Raw genomic sequence first — 24243 nt, 5'->3', positions numbered from 1 at the left:
TGGGGGACGTGCTGGGCCCTGAGTTTACAGATTGTGGCCAAGTACAATTCTGCTGCTGATGGCTCACAGTGCCTCATGGATGCTGAGTCTTGAGTTGCTCAATCTGTTCGAAGTCGATCCCATTTAGCACAGTGGTAGTGCCATACAACACGATGGAGGGTATCCTCAATGTGAAGACAGGACTTTGCCTCCACAAGGACTATACAGTGGTCACTCCTACTGATACTGTCATGGACAGATGCATCTGCAGCAGGCAGGTTGGCGAGGATGAGGTCTAGTGTGTTTTTCTCTCTTGTTGATTCTACTGCCGCAAACCTAGTCTAGCAGCTATAACTTTGGGACTTGGTCAACTCGGTCAGTAGAAAGGGCAGCACGGTGACACAGTGGTTAGCACTGGGACTGCGGCGCTGAGGACCCGGGTTCGAATCCCAGCCCTGAGTCACTGTCCGTGTGGAGTTTGCACATTCTCCCCATGTCTGCGTGGGTTTCACCCCCACAACCAAAGATGTGCAGGATAGGTGGATTGGACATGCTAAATTGCCCCTTGATTGTAAAAATAATAATTGGGTATTCTAAATTTTTAAAACTCGGTCAGCAGATGGACATTGAAGTCCCCCATCCACAGTGCATTATGTGCCCATTCCAGACTCACTGCTTTCTCCAAGTGGTGTTCAACATGGAGGAGTACTGATTCATCAACTCATGGTGGACAGTACACAGCAATGACATTTCCTTGCCCATGTTTCACCTGAAGCTATGAGGCTACAGAGTCGATGTTGAGGACTCCCAGGGAAACTCCCTACTGACTGTATCCCACTGTACCGCCACATCTGCTGGGTCTGTCCTGCCGGTAAGATGGGACGCACCCAGGAATGAAGATAGTGGTGTCTGGGACATTGTCTTTAAGGTATGATTCTGTGAGTATGACTATGTCAGGCTGTTGCATGACTAGTCTGCGAGTCAGCTCTCCCAATTTTGGCACATGGCCCCAGATGTTAGTAAGGAGGACTTTTGCAGGGCCAACAGGGGTTGGTTTGCCGTTTCATAGGATCATGGAATCCCAACAGTGCAGAAGGAGGCCATTCGGCCCATCAGTCTGCACCAACCCTCTGAAAGAGTACTGTGTCCAAGTTCCTGCCCTATCCCTGCAACCCTGGAAATCCACTGTTGCTCGTTATGTTCTCTCTTTAATTGTCTCTGTTTATGGTGGTTAATATGGTCGCCGTCCTTAATTCTAATTATGCTTGCTCAAGAGTCGCCAGCCACAAGGTGTTGACATGTGTCAATACCGCCACAAGGTTCAAAACCGAATACTGATCAAAGACGCGATATACCAGTTAGTAAGTTCAAAATCAATACTAATTTATTTACACACAGTCAATTATACTCATGCACAAACTCTACCAACTAAACTATCACTACCACTAAAAGCCTATACTTAGCTTCGGGTGCCCCCTCAGTCAGAGGAACAATGGCAGTTATCCGGTTCTGAGGCTGTCGTATTGAACTTGTATGAAATAGTCGCTAGGACCGTCTATCTCGTAGCGTGCGTTGACTTTGGACTTACTTGTTTAGGTGCAGCTGCCAGGCAGGTCTCTCGTCGCTGAGAGCCAAGGCCAAGAAGAACGATTCTCTCTTATACCCAAAGGGGGCTTCGCAAGCTTTTGGGCGGTCCTTGAACTTGATCCCAATTAATTGGACCATATCCTGATCATTGGGCAGCACGGTAGCATTGTGGATAGCATAATTGCTTCACAGCTCCAGGGTCCCAGGTTCGATTCCAGCTTGGGTCACTGTTTGTGCAGAGTCTACACATCCTCCCCGTGTGTGCGTGGGTTTCCTCCGGGTGCTCCGGTTTCCTCCCACAGTCCAAAGATGTGCAGGTTAGGTGGATTGGCCATGATAAATTGCCCTTAGTGTCCAAAATTGCCCTTAGTGTTGGGAGGGGTTACTGGGTTATGGGGATAGGGTGGAGCTGTTGACCTTGGGTAGGGTGCTCTTTCCAAGAGACGGTGCAGACTCGATGGGCCGAATGGCCTCCTTCTGCACTGTAAATTCTATGATAATCTATGATTGGCATCGATTTCCTCCAATAAAGGGGTGGCTGCCCTGATTGCTGAGCGGGCCCCAGGTGGCCATTGGCCTGCTTTGTTCTAGTCTCCTCTGGCACCAGGGTGTCTGCTTTGGCATTATTTGCTTAAATGTTTCTCTTTTGTCCCCGGAGATAGCTCATTAGTATGCTAATGGTTTTGCAGTATCGGTCTTGTCTGGAAGCTGCAAACTCCAAGCAACAGACAAACCTTGCACCTGCTTGCTTTCTCAGCATTGTCCATTTTTCCCTTCATTCTCTGCAAGTGTCCATTTTGTAATCGGGACGTGGCCACCCCAGGTGGCTTCATCACCTAACCCGCACAACCCTGGACATTTAAGGGGCAATTTAGCATGGCCAATCCACCTAACCTGCACACCTTTGGGCTGTGGGAGGAAACCCACACAGACAGAGGGAGAATGTACAAAATCCACACAGACAGTCACCCAAGGCTGGAATTGATCCCAGGTTTCTGGCACTGTGAGGTGCTGCTAACTACTGTGCCACGGTGCTGCTCCTCGTGCCATATGGTTTATTTCCTTTTTATTGACTTTGCAGCAATTTAATACAACTAAGTGGCTTGCTGAGCCATTTCAGAGGGCAGTTAAGGGTCAGAGCATGTGACTGCAAGTTTCCTTCCCTAAAGGAACCAGATGGATTTTTACGGCAATCATGGTCATCATTAGACTTTTCATTCACGATTTTTATTGAATTCAGTTTCCACCATCTGCCATGGTGGGATTTGAACCAGGGTCCCCAGAGTATTACCCTAGGTCTCCAGTGACAGTCCCAATATGCCATTGCCTCCCCCACTCAAAGTCTAACTTTTTCTTTCAAGGCTGCCAGCTGCAAAAGATTGGCAGTCAGGTGCGTCTGGGTGTGCCAAACGTTTGATAAGAACATACATGGGCCCACCAACCGCCGTCGTTAGTAAGGTTACGGTATGCTTTTCATCTCCAATTATGCTGTGCTTCGGAAAAAAAATGCATGCATTCTGTATATTGAGCCCAATCGTCGTTCCTCACACCATAGGCCTCCTATATGAGGTACCATGGTCAGTCGGTCAGTTTAGATAAGGCCTCTTGCGGCCTCGATAAATTGGCATGGGTGTGGAACATGCGGTGCTGTGGCAACTCCACTTCAGCCTCGTCGCCAGTGCAGAATCTGATAGTTGAGAAACACTCGTAGGACGCACGGTAGGATACCAAGAAAGAGATTTATTAAGATACACGACTAAACTCCCACAGCCCGAAGAGTCACCTTCCCCAGTCTGCACCCAGGCCAGGGCTTTTCTCCTATGGACCTTCCCTGTTAAGGGTGAAGCTCCACCCCCAATTACCAGTGGGAGTTCATACTCGTTATGAGTTAATTGGAACTGGATGGTACACATTCCCCTACTTCCGAGGGGATCATAACACCCACCACCCCCAGATAAGGGCCGGGATTCTCCAAAATCCCGGAAAAGTGTTGATGCCGGTGTAAACACCGGAGTGGTGTACGCCAGCATCAATGGGCCTCCTGGCCCAGCAATTCAGCGGTCTTCAGGGGCTAGCACAGCACCGGAGTGCTGCGTGCTGCTCCGGTGCCGATAGGCGGTCCTGCACGGCTGCCGCGGATCCGCGCATGTGCGTGGTTGCCATCTCCGCGCCGGCATATGCACGTGTTTGCCGTCTCACCGCCGGCGCGGAGAAATATGACGGAGACCAACAGAGGGCCCAAGCGGAAGGAGGTAGGCCCCATCCAGATCGCGGATGGCTGCCGATTGGAAGCCACCGATCGCAGGCCTGGACCCTGTGGAGGCCCCCCCCCCCCGAGTCAGAGCCCCCCACCAGGACGTCCACCGTGGCCGTGGGTTCGGGCTTCTGCCGGGTGGTAACGGTTTGGAACCGCGCCAGCGGGACTCGGCAACCGTGCGCGTGCGACTGTGGGTACGTGGAGAATTGTGGAAGCGCTGTCATGCCGGATTTCCGGGGATCTCCATCCCCGCGCCGGGCGCGATTCCGGTGCGGAGGGTCGGAGAATCCTGCCCAGAGTCTATAACCAGAATTCAACTTCCTGCTAATGTCAAGAAAGCAATGTTAGCGAAGATTTGAGTCTTTCAGAGTGGTGGTCCTGAGTGTCCACCGTGATAGAGAAAGAACTGATCCATGAGTGAAGTGATGAAAACCCAATGCCTGTTGAGTTGAAACACACCTTGGTGCTGATGTTCTATGCCTCAGGATCACTCCAAAGTTCTTCTGGGGATATCTGTGGGTTCTCCTAGTCTGCAGCTCATCACTGCATCAATTCAACAGGTCCAACAAATATGGGTATTTTTGCAGCAATCCGGGCAGCCAGGCCGGGGAGACTGCAGGGTTTGGGGCTATCACTGTGTTCGTCCAGCTGCAGGATATCCTCGACTATACGCATGTGGCCATCAATGTTCCCACTGATCAACAGCAACCTTCACTCACAGGAAGGACTTCCCTCACTCAAAGTATCACTGGTCTGCAGCTACCACTAGCAAATACTTTAACTTTGTGCTATAGATCCTGGGAAGCAATTCCTAGAGCTTGACATTTTGAACCTGATTCTGGCATCCCTCCAAGGAACGGATGGTGGGTGACAAGAGAGACCCACTGAAGCTATAGCTGCCTATACCTGTGAGGAACCGGAACACAGATGCAAGGGGTTGTAACATCTGCCAATGCGACAATAAACCAAATCAAAAGGCTTCTGAACATACGCCGGAATGTGGCGACTAGGGGCCTTTCACAGTAACTTAATTGAAGCCTACTTCTGACAATAAGCGATTATTATTATTATTATACAGTTCAGATGCAGCGGTAGATCTGGTCGAGCCCTTCAATATACCCCAGAGAGAGTGTCACACATTGTTGTGGTGTGCTGTGCTCTGCACAACCTGGCCCGATAATGGCGCTAAAGCTTTGAACAATAAGGTCATCCTTGAGCACAATGCCTCCTCTGAGGATGAGCATATGGAGGGAGACAGTGAGCAGATACAGTAAGAGAAAGACTTGAGAAACTGCAGTGATATGCTTGAGGGAATCTCGCGGTGCCCTATTACAGACATTTCCCATTACTCTTCCTGAGACACCCATTCAATCAAATAAATCTCAACCTTCTAAAGCCCTGCTGTCCTTTCCTTGAATGTCCCATACCATTTTCCTGGCTCAGTCATCGCATGGGGCAACATAGGAACCACATTGACTTTATTTAGGAAGCTCATCCCATCATGTCCATCGCAATGGGGCCTCACGGTAGCATGGTGGTTAGCATAAATGCTTCACAGCTCCAGGGTCCCAGGTTCGATTCCCGGCTGGGTCACTGTCTGTGTGGAGTCTGCACGTCCTCCCCGTGTGTGCGTGGGTTTCCTCCGGGTGCTCCGGTTTCCTCCCACAGTCCAAAGATGTGCGGGTTAGGTGGATTGGCCATGCTAAATTGCCCGTAGTGTCCTAAAAAGTAAGGTTAAGGGGGGGGTTGTTGGGTTACGGGTATAGGGTGGATACGTGGGTTTGAGTAGGGTGATCATTGCTCGGCACAACATCGAGGGCCGAAGGGCCTGTTCTGTGCTGTACTGTTCTATGTTCTATGCAAAGGTCACCAATGTGTGAATAGCCCAGTGGTGTTTCTATAAGTAAAGTATTCTTTTTGTACTGCTGCCTATTGGAACTCAACAAATCAAGAGCAAAGTGGTATCTAATTACATCACTTAGATCTTAGGACGGCACGGTAGCACAGTGGTTAGCACAGTTGCTTCACAGCTCCAGGGTCCCAGGTTTGATTCCCGGCTTGGCTGACTGTGCGGAGTCTGCATGTTTCTCTCCGAGTCTGCGTGGGTTTCCTCTGGGTGCTCCGGTTTCCTCCCACATGTGCAAGTTAGGTGGATTGGCCATGCTAAATTGCCCTTGGTGTCCAAAAAGGTTAGTTGGGCTTATTGCGTTACGCCGATAGGGTGGAGGTTTATGCTTATGTAGATGCTCTCTCCAAGGGCCGGAGCAGACTCGATAGGCCGAATGGCCTCCTTCTGCACTGTAAATCCTGTGATCTATGACCTGTGAATCCAATAAGTGCAGTCACATGTACTTTCTTACACGCCTGAGATTCCTGCGATGTGATGTTCCCTCTGCACCGTCAACTGGGGTGGAGACAAGTTGCTGACCTTTCTGCTCAATGACTTTTGATGGTGGTCCTCATCTGGCTGTCTGGGGCCTAGAAAGCCATCGCAAATTGGGACTTCCTGTAGGAGCCTCCTCTGTCTTTGTGACCTCTTGAGGCTCAGGTATTACTGTAGTGCCTACCTTGTTGGGGAAATGATGTAAAGGTGCACCTTCTGATGTGTCCTCCTCATCCTCAGAGCTGGTGGACTGGTGGTCAGACTAGGTAGCTGGCAATTCTTCTTCATAAGTTGCAAGAAAGAGGGGAGTGATGAGAGGACAATGCATGTTCCAACACTTTCTTCTTCCAAAGATGTGCAGGTTAGGAGGCTTGGCCATGCCAAATTGGCCCTTAGTGTCCAAAAGGTTAGGTAGGGTTACCGGGTTACGGGGGATAGGGTGGAGGCATGGCCTCAAGTACGGTGCTCTTTCCAAATGTCATGCAGACACGATGGGCCAAATGGCCTCATTCTGCACTGTACATTCTCTGATTCTATGGCTACAAGTCATGGAGAACTCTGTGTGACCAGTGCTGCACACATTAGCACTATGTTTAGCTTTCTGACGATCTCTTGCATCCATTCCTTAAGCTATTCAGAGCTCCACACCCACCTCACTATCAGTGATTGCCAGTTCTGTCTCCTTCCTCCCAGTTCCAGTTATTCTTCCTCCATAAACCTGAGAACGGCCATAAAGGTCCAGTTCTTGACCTTTCTCTTCCATTGTGAACTCTCTTCTTCTGTAAGCACATGAATTCCCATTGTTACTCACCCATCAAAGACATGCACAGCACCTATGCTGATAATGTCCATTATGGTGCCATAGGCATGCAATCTGCAGGCAGCCAATCAGCACTGGTTATGCAGGAGTCACCTCTTCCTGATCAGCATCCTGTGCAGTGAGGAACATGCATCTCTTAGCAAATGTTCTTCTCTGGGTTTTGTCACTGCCTGAGCAAGCAACCCCTTCTCCGGTCTCATATTCATCTACAGTCACATTTAAGGCTTCAATTTTAATTCTATTCGCTGAACTCAACTTGCCAGAACACATCTCTATTGGCGCTGCAGCCAGTTATAGGGTCAAGTATGACTGCTGACCTCTGCTATCTCCATTCATGCCTGACTGAACCAATCGCCTTCTGCTGTCCCTAGGCCCCTGTGCCCACACAGGTTGGAGGAACATAGAACAGTACAGCACAGAACAGGCCCTTCGGCCCTCAATGTTGTGCCGAGCCATGATCACCCTACTCAAACCCACGTATCCACCCTATACCCGTAACCCAACCCCCCCCCTTAACCTTACTTTTATTAGGACACTACGGGCAATTTAGCATGGCCAATCCACCTAACCCGCACATCTTTGGACTGTGGGAGGAAACCGGAGCACCCGGAGGAAACCCACGCACACAGGGGGAGGACGTGTAGACTCCACACAGACAGTGACCCAGCCGGGAATCGAACCTGGGACCCTGGAGCTGTGAAGCATTTATGCTAACCACCATGCTACCCTGCTGCCCCCAGGGCATCTCCAGGGAGGCATTGTTGAATCTGCATGGGTTTCCTCCAGATGCTCCAGTTTCCTCCCACAGTCCAAGGATGTGCAGCTCAGGTGGATTGGTCATGTTAAGAAATTGGCTCTCAGTGTCCAATATGTGTAGATTAAGTGGGGTTACAGGATAGGGCGGGGTTGTGCCCCCCTCTTTCAGAGGGTCGTGCAGATCTGAAGGGCTGAATAGCCTCCTTCCGCACTCTGGGAATTCCATGGATTCCATGAATCCAAGAGCAAGGAAGATAAACTTCCTTCTGCCATAGAAACAATTGGTGGAGTATCAAGAGCTCTGTCACTGCTCCCTCTGTACTGCTGCATAAGCACATTCTACAGACTGCCTTTTAAAGATGGGACCAGTGAATCAGGAGCTGGAAATTCACATTGCCCACCACACCTAACTGGCTGCTTCCTCTCTTAGGCAGCCCCTCGGAGTCAAGGATGACACTAAAAATGAATTCTCAGGTGACGAGGAGTCCAATGTGTGAACAGGTGGGACAGACAGTGGAGAAGGAGCGGATGGATGGGGTGACCGCTTTTTTCACTGTTGTTGCTCAGCTTCAGCCTTGCTCTCAGCGATGAAACGCGAGCTGTTCAGCTGCTTCCTGGATGCCTTTCCTCCATATCACGCAGTCTTGGGCCAGGAATTCCCAGGTGGGGATGTTTTTCAATAAAGGTTTGAAGGTGTCCTTGACGTGTTTCCTCTGCTTTCCTGGGGTTTGTTTGGCGTTGAAGCTCCCAGTAGAGCACTTGTTTCGGAATCTCATGTCTGGCAAGCGAAGGACGTGCCCCACCCAGTGGAGCTGATAAGCTTGGTCAATGCTTCATTCCTGGGGATGTTGTCCTGAGCGAGAACACTGATGTTGGTTTGCCTAGCCTTCCCATGAATTTGCAGGATCTTGCGGAGGAAATGCCGGTGATAATTCTTCAGGGTTTTGAGGTGTTTGTTACAAAGTGCACATTTCTGAGCATCACTACTGCTCTGCAGACCATGAGCTTGGTGCCTTGTCTGAGGGCCTGGTCTTCCAACACTCTCTTCCTGAGGCAACAAAAGTTTGCGTTGACACACTGAAGGCGATGTTGAACTTTGGTGTTGATTTCTTCCCTTGTTGACAGTAGGCCCTCGAGGTACAGAAAGTGGTCCACATTGTCCATACCCTTGTTGTAGATTTTAATATCTGGGGGCCAGGGCTGAGTGGTGGAGCTAGGTTGGTAGAGGAACTTTTCTTATGGATGTTTAGTGTAAGGCCCATAGAATCCCGACAATGCAGAAGGAGGCCATTCAACCCATTGAGTCTGCACCAACCCAGCAAAAGACCATCCTACCTAGGCCCAATCTCCATAACCCCACCTAACCTACACATCTTTGGAAACTAAGGATGGTGTGTCACCTCCCTGGTGCCAGGGTCAAGTATGTCCCTGAACAAACACAGTACATCCTGAAGTGGGAGGGTCAACAGCCAGAGGTTGTAGCACACATTGGTACTAACGACATCGGCAGGAAGAGTAATGAGGTCCTGGAGAAGGAGTTCAGGGAGTTAGGCAATGAGCTAAAAAACAGGACCTCAAAGATTGTAATCTCAGGATTACTCCCTGTGCCACGTGCCAGTGATGCTAGAAATAGGGGGATAGTGCAGCTAAACACGTGGCTAAACTGGAGGGAGGGTTTCAGATTTGGGACCACTGGGATCTCCCCCGGGGCAGGTGGGACCTGTACAAGAAAGATATTTGCATCTAAACTGGAGAGGCACCACTATCCTGGCTGGGAGGTTTGCTAGAGTCACACGGGATGATTTAAACTAGTATAGCAGGGGGGTGGGAATCAGAGCGTTAGCTTCGAAGGTGTAATAACTGAAGTATAAATACAGAACAAAAATAAGAGAACAACATCACCCTGTCTGCTCAAACGCAGTGGTCTGAAGTGTATTTGTTTCACTGCCACAGCTATATCAGGTAAGGCTTAGAGCACTGATTAATACTTGGAACTATGATATTGTGACTATCACACAAATGTGGTTAAATGAAAGGCAGGATTGGCAGCTGAACATTGGAGGATATAAATGCTTCAGGACTGATTGAGGGGCATGTAAAAGGGCTGGGGGAGTTGCATTACTGGTTAAGGAGAATATTATAGCTGTACTGCGAAAGGACACGGTCTGGAAGGGTGGGGACAGTCAAAACCCTTGAGGAGTACAAAGTAAGTAGGAAGGTACTGAAGCTGGAAATTAGGAGGGCAAGGACGGGTCATGAAAAGTCCTTGAAAGTAGGATTAAAGTGAATCCCAAAGATTTTTATTCATATGTAAAAAGCAAGAGGGTGGCCAGGGAAAGGATTGGACCACTTAAGAACAGTGGGGGGAATCTATGTGCTGAGCCAGAGGAAATGGGCGAGGTACTAAATGAGTAGTTTGCATCAGTGTTCACCAAAGAAAAGGATTTTATGGAAGATGATTCTTGGGTAGGGTGTGTGGACAGTCTGGATCATGTTAAGATCAAAAATGTGGAGGTATTGGGTCTTTTAAAAGATATTCAGGTAGATACATCTCCAGGGCCAGATTGGATTTACCCCAGAATACTGAGGAAATTGCTGGGGCCTTGACTGACATCTTTTATCCTCATTGGCTGCAGGTGAGATCCCAGAGGATTGGAGAACAGCTAATATGGCACCGCTGTTTAAGAAAGGTAGCAGGGATAATCCTGGAAACAATAGGCCGGTGAGCCTCATGTCCGTAGTAGGTAAATTATTAGAGAGAATTCTCAGGGACAGGATTTATACCCATTTGGAAACAAATGGACTCATTAGCAATAGACAGCATGGTTTTGTGAAGGGGAGGTCATGCCTCATCAACTTGATCGAGTTTTTTGAAGTGGTGACAAAGATGATTGATGAGGGGAGGGCTGTGAATGTGGTTTACATGGACTTCAGTAAAGCCTTTAACAAGCCTCTTGGCAGACTGGTACAAAAGGTGAAGTCACACAGGATCAGAGGTGAGGTGGTAAGATGCATACAGAACTGACTCATTCACAGAAGGCAGAGGGTAGTAGTAGAATGGTGTTTTTCTGAATGGAAGGTTGTGACTAGTGATGTTCTACAGGGATCGGTGCCTGGGCCTCTGTTGTTTGTAGTGTACATAAATGATTTGGAGGAACATGTAGCCCATCTGATTAGTAAGTTTGCAGATGACATCAAGGTTGGTGGAGTGGCAGGTGGTGTTGACGATTGTCAGAAGATACAGCAGAACACAGATAGGTTGAAGACTTGGGCAGAGAAATGAGAAATGGAGTTTAATCTGAAAAAATGTGAGGTAATGCATTTTGGTAGGTCTAACATAGAGAGGAAATATGCCGTAAATGGCAAAACACTTAGGATTATAGATTGTCATGTGAGAGTACCTTCAAGAAATGGGTGTTTAAGAAAGGTACCTTTAAGAAATGGGTGTTTATCAGTGATGTCAGAGTGTGGGTGGAGCTGGGCTGTCTGTCAGCTTTTTTACTTTCGTTTTAGGTTGTTTGCAGCAGGGTGTTTTTTAGTTTCGTTCTCAGTGTTGGAGCTGAAGCCAGACAGAGCAGATGTACTGTTGATCCCTCTGCCATGAAAATACTATCTCTTGATCATTTGATGAATTCAGAATTATAAATGTTCTCAGTAGTGAATGTAACCTAATGTGCTTCTGTTAAAAGGTGTTTCTTTTGTCTTCTGGATGTTGTTTGGGAAGTTATTAAGGATTACTTAGTGTTGTATTCTTTGGGGGTTATATTTGAATTGATGGTTGCTAAGATGTTCACTGTATGTTTTAAAAAGGTTAACTTGAGTTCATAGAATAAACATTGTTTTGCTTTAAAACATACTTTTCCATTTCTGTTGTACCACACCTGTAGAGTGGGCCGTGTGCTCCCCATACCACAATCTATTAAAAGTTGCGGGTCAGGTGAACTCCATGATACACTTTGGGGTTCTCTAAACCCTGGCCCATAACAAGATAGTCAGAGAGATCTGGGCATGCAGGTCCACAGATCTTTGAAGGTGGCAACAAAAGGGGACAAGTACACAACTGTACACAGTCATAAACAACTATGAAACAGAACACCCGGAGGGGTTGTTCATCGTGGCCGGGGACTTCAACAAGGCCAAACTCAAGAGTGTACTGCCAAAATTCCACCAGCACATCGCCTGTATCACCGGGGGCGACAACGCTCTTGACCACTGCTACTCAAAAATCAAGGGCGCCCATTCCATCCCCCGACCGCACTTTGGGAAATCAGACCATAAGACGGTGCCCCTTCTCCCGGCATTGAAGCAGAAACTCAAACGGGAGTATCCGGCTAAGAAGGTCGTGCAGTGCTGGTCCGAGGAAACAGAAGAGCTCCTACATGACTGCTTAGAGACAGTAGACTGGTCCATATTTACGAACTCAGCGACTAACTTAAATGAGTATGCCACCACCATCACAGACTTCATCAGCAAATGTGTGGACGACTGCATGCCAAAGAAAGCAGTACGTACATTCCCCAACCGGAAACCATGGCTCAATCGTGCGATTGACTCCCTATTGAGGTCTGAGGTGTTCAAGTCAGACGACCCTTACCTATGCAAGAAATCCAGATATGACCTCCGCAAAGCCATTCGAGATGCCAAGAGAGACTATCAAACCAAGCTAGAGTCGCAGACAGACTCTCGGCGGTTGTGGCAAGGCCTAAACAACATAACGGGCTACAAAGCGAAGCCGAGCAGTATCTCCGGCAGCAGCCCACCCCTCCCAATGAACTTAATGCATTCTATGCTCGGTTCGAGCAGGAAACCAACAATCCGCTGTCGAGTACCTCAGCCGCCCATAACTCACCCATACCCACCATCACAACCTCCAAAGTCAGATCGGCCTTCCTGAAAGTGAACCCTCAAAAGGTGACGGGCCTGGACGGGATCCCTAGTCATGCAGTCAGAGCCTGCGCAGACCAGCTGGCAGAGGTGTTTGCGGACATCTTTAACCTGTCCCTACTCCACTCCGAGGTCCCCACTCAAGAAGACCACCATCATACCGGTGCCAAAGAAGAACCAGGCGACGACTTGTCGGTGGCCCTGACTTCAGTCATAACAAAGTACTTCGAGAGGTTGGTCATGAAGCGCATCACCTCCATACTCCCAGAACGCCTTGATCCACTGCAATTCGCATAACGCCGCAACCGGTCCACGCCAGAGGCCATTTCCCTGGCCCTACACTCATCCCTTGAGCATCTCGACAACAAGGACTCCTACATCAGACTCCTATTTATTGACTACAGCTCCGCCTTCAACACCATAATCCCAGCCAAGTTCATATCAAAGCTCCAAAACCTAGGACTTGGCTCGCCACTCAACAACTGGACCCTCAACTTCCTGACCCACAGACCACAATCAGTAAGAATAAACAACAACACCTCCTCCACAATAGTCCTCAATACCGGGACCCCGCAAGGTTGCGTACTTAGGCCCCTACTCTACTCCCTGTACACACACGACTGTGGCAAGATTTGGTTCCAACTCCATGTACAAGTTTGCTAACGATACGACCATAGTGGGCCGGATCTCGAATAACGATGAGTCAGAATACAGGAGGGAGATAGAGAACCTAGTGGAGTGGTGCAGCGACAACAATCTCTCCCTCAGTGCCAGTAAAACTAAAGAGCTGGTCATTGACTTCAGGAAGCAAAGTACTGTACACACCCCTGTCAGCATCAACGGGGCCGAGGTGGAGATGGTTAGCAGTTTCAAATTCCTAGGGGTGCACATCACCAAGAATCTGTCCTGGTCCACCCACATCGACACTACCGCCAAGAAAGCACAATAGCGCCTATACTTCCTCAGGAAACTAAGGAAATTTGCCATGTCCACATTAACTCTTCCCAACTTTTACAGATGTACCACAGAAAGCATTCTATCTGGCTCCATCACAGCCTGGAATGCCAACTGCTCGGCCCAGGACAACAAGAAACTTCAGAGAGTCGTGAACACAGCCCAGTCCATCACATGATCCTGCCTCCCATCCACTGACTCCATCTACACCTCCCACTGTCTGGGGAAAGCGGGCAGCATAATCAAAGACCCCTCCCACCTGGCTTACTCACTCTTCCAACTTCTTCCATCGGGCAGGAGATACAGAAGTCTGAGAACACGCACGAACAGACTCAAAAACAGCTTCTTCCCCGCTGTTATCAGACTCCTGAAAGACCATCTTACGGACTGACCTCATTAACACTACACCTCTGTATGCTTCATCTGATGCCGGTGCTTACGTAGTTACATTGTGTACCTTGCGTTGCCCTACTATGTATTTTCTTTTATGTATTTTCTTTTATTCCCTTTTCTTTTCATGTACTTAATGATCTGCTAATGAGCTGCTCGCAGAAAAATACTTTTCACTGTACCTCGGTACACGTGACAATGAACAAATCCAATCCAATCCAAGGTAGTCAGGAAAGCAGACGGAATACTTACCTGATAGAGGTCTGCAAGATTATGATGGGCATGGATAGAGTGGGTGGGCAGGCACTCTTTCCAAAGGTGGGGTGCCAAATCAGTCACCAGGGGGCAAAGGTTTAAGGTCCATGGCAAAGTTTCGAGGAGATGTGCGAGGCAGGTTTCTAACGCAGAGGGTGGTGAGTGCCTGGAATGTGTTGCCAGGGGAGGTTGTGGAAGCAGATACATTAACTGTGTTCAAAAGGCATCTTGATAAACACATGGATAGGATGGGTATAGAGGGATACGGCACAGGGAAGGGCTGAGGGTTTTGGTAAAGGTTGATATCATGACCTGTACCGGCTTGGAGGACCGAAGGGCCTGTTCCTGTCCTGTATTGTTCTTTGTTCTTTGTTCTTAAAATAGCATGGCCAATCCGCCTAATCTGCACACCTGTACACAGGCAGTCACAAAGGCTGGAATCAAGCCCGGGTCCCTGGCACTGTGAGGCAGAAGTGCTAACCACTGTGCCACTCATGTTCTCATATGCCTTAGTGAAGATGTTGACAATGGCTTTGAGCATGGCCTCTGAGTATGCACAGACGCAAGCATCATCTGTTCGATGACAGAAGATGGGATGACCTTGGATCTGGCCTGCAGGTGTCTGAGATGGTACAGATTCTCATTTGTTCAATAGTTTAGCTCCACTTCAGCGGGAAGCTTGCTGAGGATGAGTTGGAGTTTTGCAGCAAGGAAGATCGAGAAAAGTTTTGGTGCAAAGACACGCTTTGTTTGACCCTACTCGAATTGGGAATTGGGCCTGTGATGGATCCTGTGGCCTCTTGCTCGCTCTTATTACAAAACGATCCATTTTAAATTTTACAATCCTGTCGCGTGTTTGCTGCTGACAAGATGGAGGAATCGCGCCCAGAGTCCGTGTTCGGGACGCGTGACCTGCTCTCTGCTGTTGCTTCAAACAGGGAGACTGCATTGAATTTTTTCAAAAAATCTTCTCCTGGGTCAGCCCGCCGGCCTCAGGAGGAGGTGGTGTTTCTCGCTGAGCTCCGGGCAGGCGCACTGATGAGCAGGCACGTTTGCGCAGCGCCCACATTCTGAAAGACGTCGCAGCCGTCACGTTTGAAGCAGGTCACAGCCTTCATTTTTAAAAGCCGGCTGCTGTGGCCTTTTCACATTAATTTCCACAATCGGGAATGCCGCGATGATTTGATTTTGATTTGATTTGATTTATTGTCACATGTACCGAAGTACAGTGAAAAGTATTTTTCCACGCTGAGGGAATGTACATAGTACGTACATAGTAGACAAAAGAATAATCAACAGAGAACATTGACAAATGGTACATTGTCACAAACATTGGTTACAGTGCGGAACAAGGGGCCAAACAAAGCAAATGCATGAGCAAGAGCAGCATAGGGCATCATGAATAGTGTTCTTACAGGGAACAGATCAGTCCGAGGGGGAGTCGTTGAGGAGTCTTGTAGCTGTTGAGAAGAAGCTGTTCCTATGTCTGGATGTGCGAGTCTTCAGACTCTGTACCTTCTGCCTGATGGAAGGGTCTGGAAGAAGGCAATGCTTGGGTGGGAGGGGTCTCTGATAATACTGTCTGCCTTCCTGAGGCAGTGGGAGGTGTATACAGAATCAATGTGGTGGTGGCAAGCTTGTGTGATGCGTTGGGCTGAGTTCACCACACTCTGCAGTTTCTTGCAATCTTGGATTGAGCAGTTGCCATATCAAGCTGTGATGCAGCCGGATGGGATGCTCTCTATCACACATCTGCAGAGGTTTGTGAGAGTCGATGCGGACATGCCAAATTTCTCTAGCTTCTGTAGGAAGTAGAGACGTTATTGGGATTTCTTGACTGTTGCATCAAAGTGAGTGGACCAGGACAGACTCTTGGTGATGGTGACCCCCCGGAACTTAAAGCTATCGACCATCTCCTCTTCGGAGCCATTGATGCAGATGGGAGTGTGAGTCATGCTACGCTCCGATGATCAGTTTCTTGGTCTTTCCAACATTTAGAGAGAGGCTGTTTTCGGTACACCATGCAACCAAGTGATTTATCTCTCTCCTGTAGTCTGATTCGTCGTTGTTTGAGATACGGCCCAGCACAGTTGTATCATCCGCAAACTTATAGATTGAGTTGGAGTTAAATGTTGCCACACAGTCATGTGTGTATTGGGAGTACAGTAGAGGACTGAGCACACATCCTTGCGGGGCTCCGGTGTTGAGGATTATTGTGGAGGAGATGCTGCTGCCTATCCTGACAGATTGCGGCCTGTTGGTGAGGAAGTTGATTATCCAGCTGCACAGCGAGTGGTCAAGTCCAAGATTGCGGAGTTTGGTTATTAATCTTGTTGGGATAATGGTGTTGAAGGCGGAGCTGTAGTTTATGAACAGCAGACTTACATAGGTGCCCTTGTTGTCGAGGTGTTCGAGTGTTGATTGTAGAGTGTTGATGGCGCCACGACCCACCCGACTTCCTCCCGTGACCCTGACTTTGAAAATGACTGCTCTACACAATGGGATAGACACAAACTTCACACCCATACGCTCCACTGATATATTTTTATTTGACAAAGGGTCATCTGGACTCAAAACATTAGCTCTTTTCTCTCCCTACAGATGCTGTCAGACCTGCTGAGATTTTCTAGCATTTTCTCTTTTGGTTTCAGATTCCAGCATCCGCAGTAATTTGCTTTTATACTGATATATTTTTATTCAGCTAATGTTTTGAAGAGAATCTTCTCAGCAGGTTCTGAGTTGAATTGGTATCTCCCAAGATAACAATCTTTTTAGATCCTTCCTTGGACAAAAATAGTGACTTCCCCTTCAAATATAAATCTTTCATAATCCGTCACATCCCTATTTACGCTTATGGTAAATACAATAGAAGGAATTGGTTTCCAGCACGCTTCACTTCTTTATATTGTATTCTCGAGCAAAATGTCATCCACTCTTGGCTTTCAGGTTTAACCTCCAGCATTCTGCCTCTGAACATCTAACTTTATGGCCTGAATTTTGCACTCCCCTGCTGGCAGTACTTGAGGAAGGGGCATGACGTCAAATTGATGGACATTCCGGAAACCATCCATCACAAAGCTGGTGGGGGCCAGGCCTCAGGCATGCTTCCAGTTCTTGCCCAAAATTGAGGCGCATAAGTGGCTAACTATTGATCACTTAAGAGCATTTTCCAACCCAGTCTCAATTTGTATGCTTGCAGGAGATTTTGCAGGTGTGGAAGAAGCCCAAAATGATTGGGTTCGGAGCTCGGGTGGGAAGGTGGGAGGTTGGTGCCTCTGTCAGAAGCCTCTTTCTAACTTTGGAGACACCCCTTTCAGATCTGGTGGGGCTGGACCTCCCTCTTCATCACCAGCCTCCCCCTGGCCTCACCGATGCCCTAATCCTCCACTATCCACCCACACCTGCCAACCAACACCTCCCCCCACCCCCAAGGCTTTCCCTACCCTCCTCGCCCTGCGACCCTGAAAACAAACCTGTAGTCCACTCACGGCCCTTGGGCTCCATCATCTTGAAGAAGATTTACTCTGTCCATGGCAGCTTCTGTTACTACAGGCAATATAGAACTATCTGCCAATTGGCCTGGCGGGCAGTGTTTCAAGGTGAGACTTCCTCCCGAGTGAGGGACAGAAGTCCTGCCTGAAGTCAATTGACGCTCATCCGACCAGGAAAGGGCTGTGGGGTAGGCAGAGTTGGCGGGCGCTGTTCCTCACTGACTCTTTGGATGGGAGAAGGGAACCCCACCATACAGAACATCCTGGCCCATGATAATGAAATCATACTGGTCATTTTGATTCATTCCTGTCTGTGCGGAGTCTGCACGTTCTCCCCATGACTGCGTGGGTTTCCTCAGGGTGCTCCGGTTTCCTCTCACAGTCCAAAGATGTGCAGGTTAGGTAGATTGGTCATGTTAAATTGTCCTTAGGTTAGATGGGGTTACTGGGTTACAGGAATAGGGTAGAGTTGTGGGCTTAAGTAGGGTGTTCTTTCCAAGAGCCGGTGCAGACGCGATGGGCCGAATGGCCTCCTTCTGCACTGTAAATTCTATGATATCTATGATTCCTACCCTCCATTTAATTGACTCCTTTGAGGAGCATCTGCCTTTTCTCTAACCTCCTCTAATCAGAAATCTTAGCATTGCCAAGGAATTTATTCCTCCAGCTTCTGTATGAGCTTGTGTGCAGTGGTCTGCCGCCATATAGTTTAGTGAGTTAAATCATAGCTATCCGCCAAACAGTGATGTCCGATAACTTATGGTCCTCTCTCTGCACCTGAGTCCCACTGAAGTACTGGGTGAGAATTCCAGCTGTTCATGCCGGAGGATCCTCCGATCCCACTGATGCCGTGGGTTTCCCAGCGACATGGGGGTGGATTCATTGGGAAATTCCATTGATAGTGGCGGGACCAGAAGATTGCTCCTCAGGCAAGCTGCAGCCGCACATAAACAATTCTCTCCCCCCCCCCCCCCCCCACACCATCCCCCCCCCCCCCCCCCCCACACCATCCCCCCCCCCCCCCCCCCTCCCACACCATCCCAGCCAAACAGGATGGCAGCGAGGACAGCAGCCCTGAGGTTCACAGACACTGAGCTGGAGACCCGGTTGGACAATGGGGAGGAGTGGATGACCCTGGCCTGGGAAGGAGGCTGCCAGCTGCCACCGTTCTTCGTGCCTGCGCGCAAGTGGCAGAGGCGGTCAGTGCCACCAGCAACACCATCCGGACCGGCCACTAGTGCCGGAAAAAACTGCACAACCTCCTCAGGGTGGCCAGGGTGAGTAGGCAGAACTGTGCCCCTGGCACTAACCCCGTCCCACACACCAGTAACCCTACTCCCCCATCGGAGGTGGAGAATCGCAGAGGCCCCGGAGAATACCTGGTCAGGCTCGCTAATGACATGGAAATGATGTCCACTGTACGTGCGGTCCGGAACGCATTGACGCTGCTGTCGAGGCGATGGAGAATCGCGATTCAGAACTGAATCTCCCGTCCAATCATCTTTCCTGATTTTGGCGTCGGCCAATGGAGAATCCCGCCACATTTATTTTTCCCCAGCAAATCTGACAAATATGTTATTTTGGGCTGGATTCTCCGTTTGGGAGACTAAGACACCCCGCCGGCATGAAAACAGTGGTGTTTTATGCCACGAAAACTGGCACAAAATGGTCACCGATTCACCGTTTGCTGGGGGCGACCAGGGAGGTGGCGTAGAGCTCCCAGCTGCAGCTGCCGATATGGCCCGGAGCATTGCCGGGTCTGTGGCTGCGGCGGTGGCCTGCAGCAGCTGCGCTGTGCTTCATGACGGGCTCAGCCCGCGGACCGTACTCACCTTCGGCCGCCCGCACGCCCCGGACCGCCCGCCCATACTGTCCCCAGCCCCGACTGATGCCACTCCTGCCCATGGATCGACCCTTCCCCAACTGTAGCGGCGCCGGACTGAGTCCGCAGCTGCAACGCTAGGTTCACGACGGGTGAGACCTTGAGAGTCCCATGCCATTGGGAACTCGGCCGGTCGGGGATGGAGCATCGCGGGGCAGGTCTCAGGTAATGGCAATGATCTGAAGACTGTTCATCCAAAAGGCTTGAATTTACATCCAATGCTTTTCCTACGAGAACACTTTGTAAACGAATGCTCCACGTCTCTGTGTGACCAAAGCAGTTTAGTGCAGTGAGAGGAAATACCTTTCAACCCCTTCCTCATAGAAAATGAGAATAAGGTGAATATTCCTGGCTAAATCAAAACCAATTAATTCAAATCATTGCTCATCGATGTAAATAAAAACATTTGAAACCCAGTTATTAACGGAAAGAACTATAGCAGAAGATGTCATGTTTTGAACAAATATTTTACTGTACAAGAACAAAATCAAACAATAACGGGCACGATTCAATGGGAGAAAAATACAGAGTCCACCCACTTTTGGCCATGTTTAGCTGGGTGTTTCGCGGCGGCTTCTGCGTCAAGAAATACTCCTCTATTCAAAGGCACTTTGTTGTTTTTTTGGCCTTGCTAGGAACGCCCCATCAAGACAGGGGCAGCACGGTAGCATTGTGGATAGCACAATCGCTTCACAACTCCAGGGCCCCAGGTTCGATTCCGGCTTGGGTCACTGTCTGTGTGGAGTCTGCACATCCTCCCCATGTGTGCGTGGGTTTCCTCCGGGTGCTCCGGTTTCCTCCCACAGTCCAAAGATGTGCAGGTTAGGTGGATTGGACATGATAAATTGCCCTTAGTGTCCAAAATTGCCCTTAGTGTTGGGTGGGGTTACTGGGTTATGGGGATAGGGTGGAGGTGTTAACCTTGGGTAGGGTGCTCTTTCCAGGAGCCGGTGCAGACTCGATGGGCCGAATGGCCTCCTTCTCCACTGTAAATTCTATGAAGACATTTCTTGGGATGGACACGGCTTTTATTAACAAAATGCTGGTGTCTATTCCCGATCTAGATCTCATGGGGGAGGGGGCAACTTTAATTGTGTTTCAGATCTGAGCCTGGATAGGTCGAGTTCCAAGTCCTGGAGTTCAGTGAGTGGGGAAGGAGTTATTGGTGTTTCATGGAACAGATGGTGGGGGGACAGACCGATTTAGGTTTCTGAGGGAGTTTTCCTTGTTTTCTCCCATCCACCGGGTCTACTCCCAAATAAACCTTTTTGTGGATAGTAGGTCTCTTCTCCCGAGGGTGAAGGGAGCAGGTTACTCGCCGATTGTTTTATCGGATCATACTCCACAATTTGTGGATGTGTTGTTGCAGCCAGGCCGACTGGACACGGTGTTGCTCGCGGATAAGAGGTTTTGTGAGCGAGTATCCTCTGCTATTGAGTATGTTACGTTTAACAGGAATGAGCCTCCATGCTCTGGGAGGCCCTGAAAGCAGTGGTTAGGGGTGAGATAATCTTGCTTAAGGCACATTGGGATAAATCAGAACAGGTGGAGAGACGGAGGTGGGCGGACTCCACTTTGAAGGTGGACCAACAGTACTCGATTGCTCTGACGACTGAATTATTGATGAACATAAAGAAGGTGCAATTGGAGTTTTAGTTGTTGATAATGTGGAAGGTGGTGACCCAGTTACATCGCTTGAGGGGGACTTTGAATATGGGGAGAAGGCCAGCCGTCTGTTGGTTCGCCAGCTGAGGCTGCAGGGAGTGTCCCGAGAGATAGTATAATAATCTTTATTATTGTCACAAGCAGGCTTACATTAACACTGCAATAATGTTACACATTCCGGCGCCTGTTTGGTACACGGAGGGAGAATTCAGAATGTCCAATTCACCACAATATAATGATAATGCTGGGAAATAATCTACTTGCAATTAAGACTAAATTTATGCAGTAAATTAGAGATGGATGCTACAATAAATTAACAAAATATAACATAACCTCTTCAGATTGTAGCATAACCAGTCAAATGGAGTTTGGAGTAGATATCAATGCAATTAATCTTAATTATATATGTAACTTGCACTGAATCAGCACTTCTGTTAGTATTCTGTTATTAAGCAGATTTTCTCAGGTTCGTGTCAAATTTATTTATTTTATTTGCATTTTGTCAATCAGAAGAAGAAACAATGGTCACATTCAGGAAATCTTTTCTATGCAGTGAATGGTTATCATCTGAAAATCACTGCCTGAGAGTGTGGTGGGGAGAGATTCAATCAGATTCAATCAAGGCATTCAGAAGCGAATTGGATCATTATCTTTTAAAATATTTTTATTCTGATTTTAACATTTTAACATTACAAAGTAAAACCAATAGAAAACCCCAAACCCAACCCCCAACACCCTAACCAACCTCCCCATCTTGTTCCCCCCCCTCCCCCCCTAGCAGTTGATGGTAACCAGCTCCTTGAAATGTAATATAAACAAACCCCATCTTTCATGGAACCCTTCACTCGCCCTCCTTGGAGCAAATTTCACTTTTTCTAAGTACAAGAACTCCATTAAATCCCCCAGCCACACCGAGGCACAAGGTGGAGACACTGACCTCCACCCCAATGCCTGCGAGCAGTCAACGAGACGAAGGCTAAAACATCTGCGCCCGCTCCCATCTGCAACTCCGGCACGTCCAACACCCCGAATATGGCCCCCAGTGGACTAGGCTCTAAGCCAGGGGTGGGCAAACTTTTCCATGCAAGGGCCACATTCAGAAATTCACAATTTTAAAGGGCCACATTGTATATTAATTAATAGTCCCGGTTGTAACCAATTAGCGTGCGGCATATACCTCAGCGCTTCCCCCGGCGGCATCCTGCCTTTAGCCCTCTTTTTCTCTACTTTTCAAAAATGGCGCTTCACCCGGTTATGATTCTGGGCGCCTCATATAGAACATAGAACATAGAACAGTACAGCACAGAACAGGCCCTTCGGCCCTCGATGTTGTGCCAAGCAATGATCACCCTACTCAAGTCAGTAACCCAACAGCCCCCCCCCAATTAACCTTGTTAAAAAAAAATAAAAAAATTAAAAAAATTAAAAAAAAATTTTTTTTTTTTAATGACTTGATCTTGGTGGGCCGCATAAAAACCTTTCGCCCGCGGGCCGTAGTTTGCCCACCCCTGCTCTAGGCCCACATGCAAGATCGCCGACATGTTGCCAAAGCATGACATCCAGAATGTTTCCAACTTCGGGCAGGACCAGATCACATGCATATGTGATTGGCTGGGCCCCTCCCCCTCAATATCCTCCACCTCCTCAAACAGTCGATTGGATCATTATCTGAAAAGGAAACATTTGCAGGATTACAGGGAAAAGCTGAGGAAGTAGTACGAGGCGAATTACCGCCCCCCCCCAACCCAATCCTCCACCCCCCCCCCCCCCCCCCCCCCCCCCCCCCAGGGAGCCAGCTCTGATCCAAAGGGTTGAATAGTGTCCATCTGTGCTAACAACCATTCTATGATTTTACCCTCCTTGTTCCTGTTCGTTGCGCTACATTACAATTTGTGCTACATTACAGTAGAATTTGAAAACTGCTAAGCATGAAAGATTTTACTTTTGTCCAATCGTTTAATTCCTGGGAAAAGGTACAAATGCTTGAACTTCATCACATTTTGTTTCTTTCAGAACCAGGTATGGAGCAATGCCATTTCTTCCTTCTCAAACAAAGGGATACAGTGGTGCAATTGAAATGAGGTCAGCCAAAAGCATGGCGATGTCACCAAAACAATTTGATAAAAACTCATATGTTTAACAAAAGCATCACATTAAGAGAAAGATGGAAATGTAATGCTTATTTAATCAACTCTAGTTCACAGGAAGATTTCCTTTCACTCATAATAACCTAATAACATTTACTGTTCACCATTTCATGATTGCAAAAATTTCAAAATACTGGCTTTGTAAAATATGCTAACTCATTTTCCCTTTTGAAAAGTTTTATCTTTATTCAGTTATTTTCACATGAGAAACTTACATTATTATGGACATTTTTGAAAGATGTAAAACATAATGGTTCTGTACATTTGTTATTTTCACATAAAATTACATTTATCAACTTGGCAATCTCTATAAATAGATTGCTTTATTCTTGGGAATGAGAGGAGAATAAATAGTTTACTACCAAATAACAAAACCTTCTTTTGAACTCTTTGAATTAAAGTGACAGATTTGCAGGCAGCCTGACAGGGCCGAGAGCCGGTGGGGTAGTGGACTTGCTGCTGGACTAGTAATCCAGAGACCCAGGGTGATGATCTGGGGAGTTGGTTTTGAATCCCACACGGCAGGTGGTGGAATTTAAACTCTATAAAATATCTGGAATGAAAAGCCTAATGATGACTGAGAAACCATTGTCAATTATCACAAAAACCTATCTGGTTCACTAATGCCCTTTATGGAAGGAAATCTGCCATCCTTACCTGGTCTGGCCTACATGTGATTCCAGACCCACAGCAATGTGCTTGACTCTTATTTGCCGAGCAAGCCACTCAGTTGTATTCAACCACAACAGAAACATGAAAATGGAATGAAACCATCGACCCAGTCACTGGGAGC

The 24243-nt window shown here is 48.2% G+C and overlaps 1 protein-coding gene across 1 annotated transcript in view; it reads left to right on the top strand.

Annotated features, from left to right (window-relative positions):
• LOC119977496 (claudin-10-like) overlaps positions 1-23465 on the top strand; it is a 98679-nt gene extending 75214 nt beyond the window's left edge. Inside the window, exon 5 of the mRNA XM_038818531.1 lies at positions 23317-23465. Within this exon, the coding sequence (XP_038674459.1) occupies positions 23317-23443 (127 nt within the window). The 3' untranslated portion in view covers positions 23444-23465. The remainder of the gene's footprint in view (positions 1-23316) is intronic.
• The last annotated feature ends 778 nt before the right edge of the window (positions 23466-24243 follow it).

This window comes from Scyliorhinus canicula, chromosome 14, assembly GCF_902713615.1.
Source record: "Scyliorhinus canicula chromosome 14, sScyCan1.1, whole genome shotgun sequence".
In the NCBI taxonomy this organism is placed as follows: domain Eukaryota; kingdom Metazoa; phylum Chordata; class Chondrichthyes; order Carcharhiniformes; family Scyliorhinidae; genus Scyliorhinus; species Scyliorhinus canicula.
Note: the sequence above shows the minus strand (reverse complement) of the source record. Positions and strands in the feature narration are given on the sequence as shown.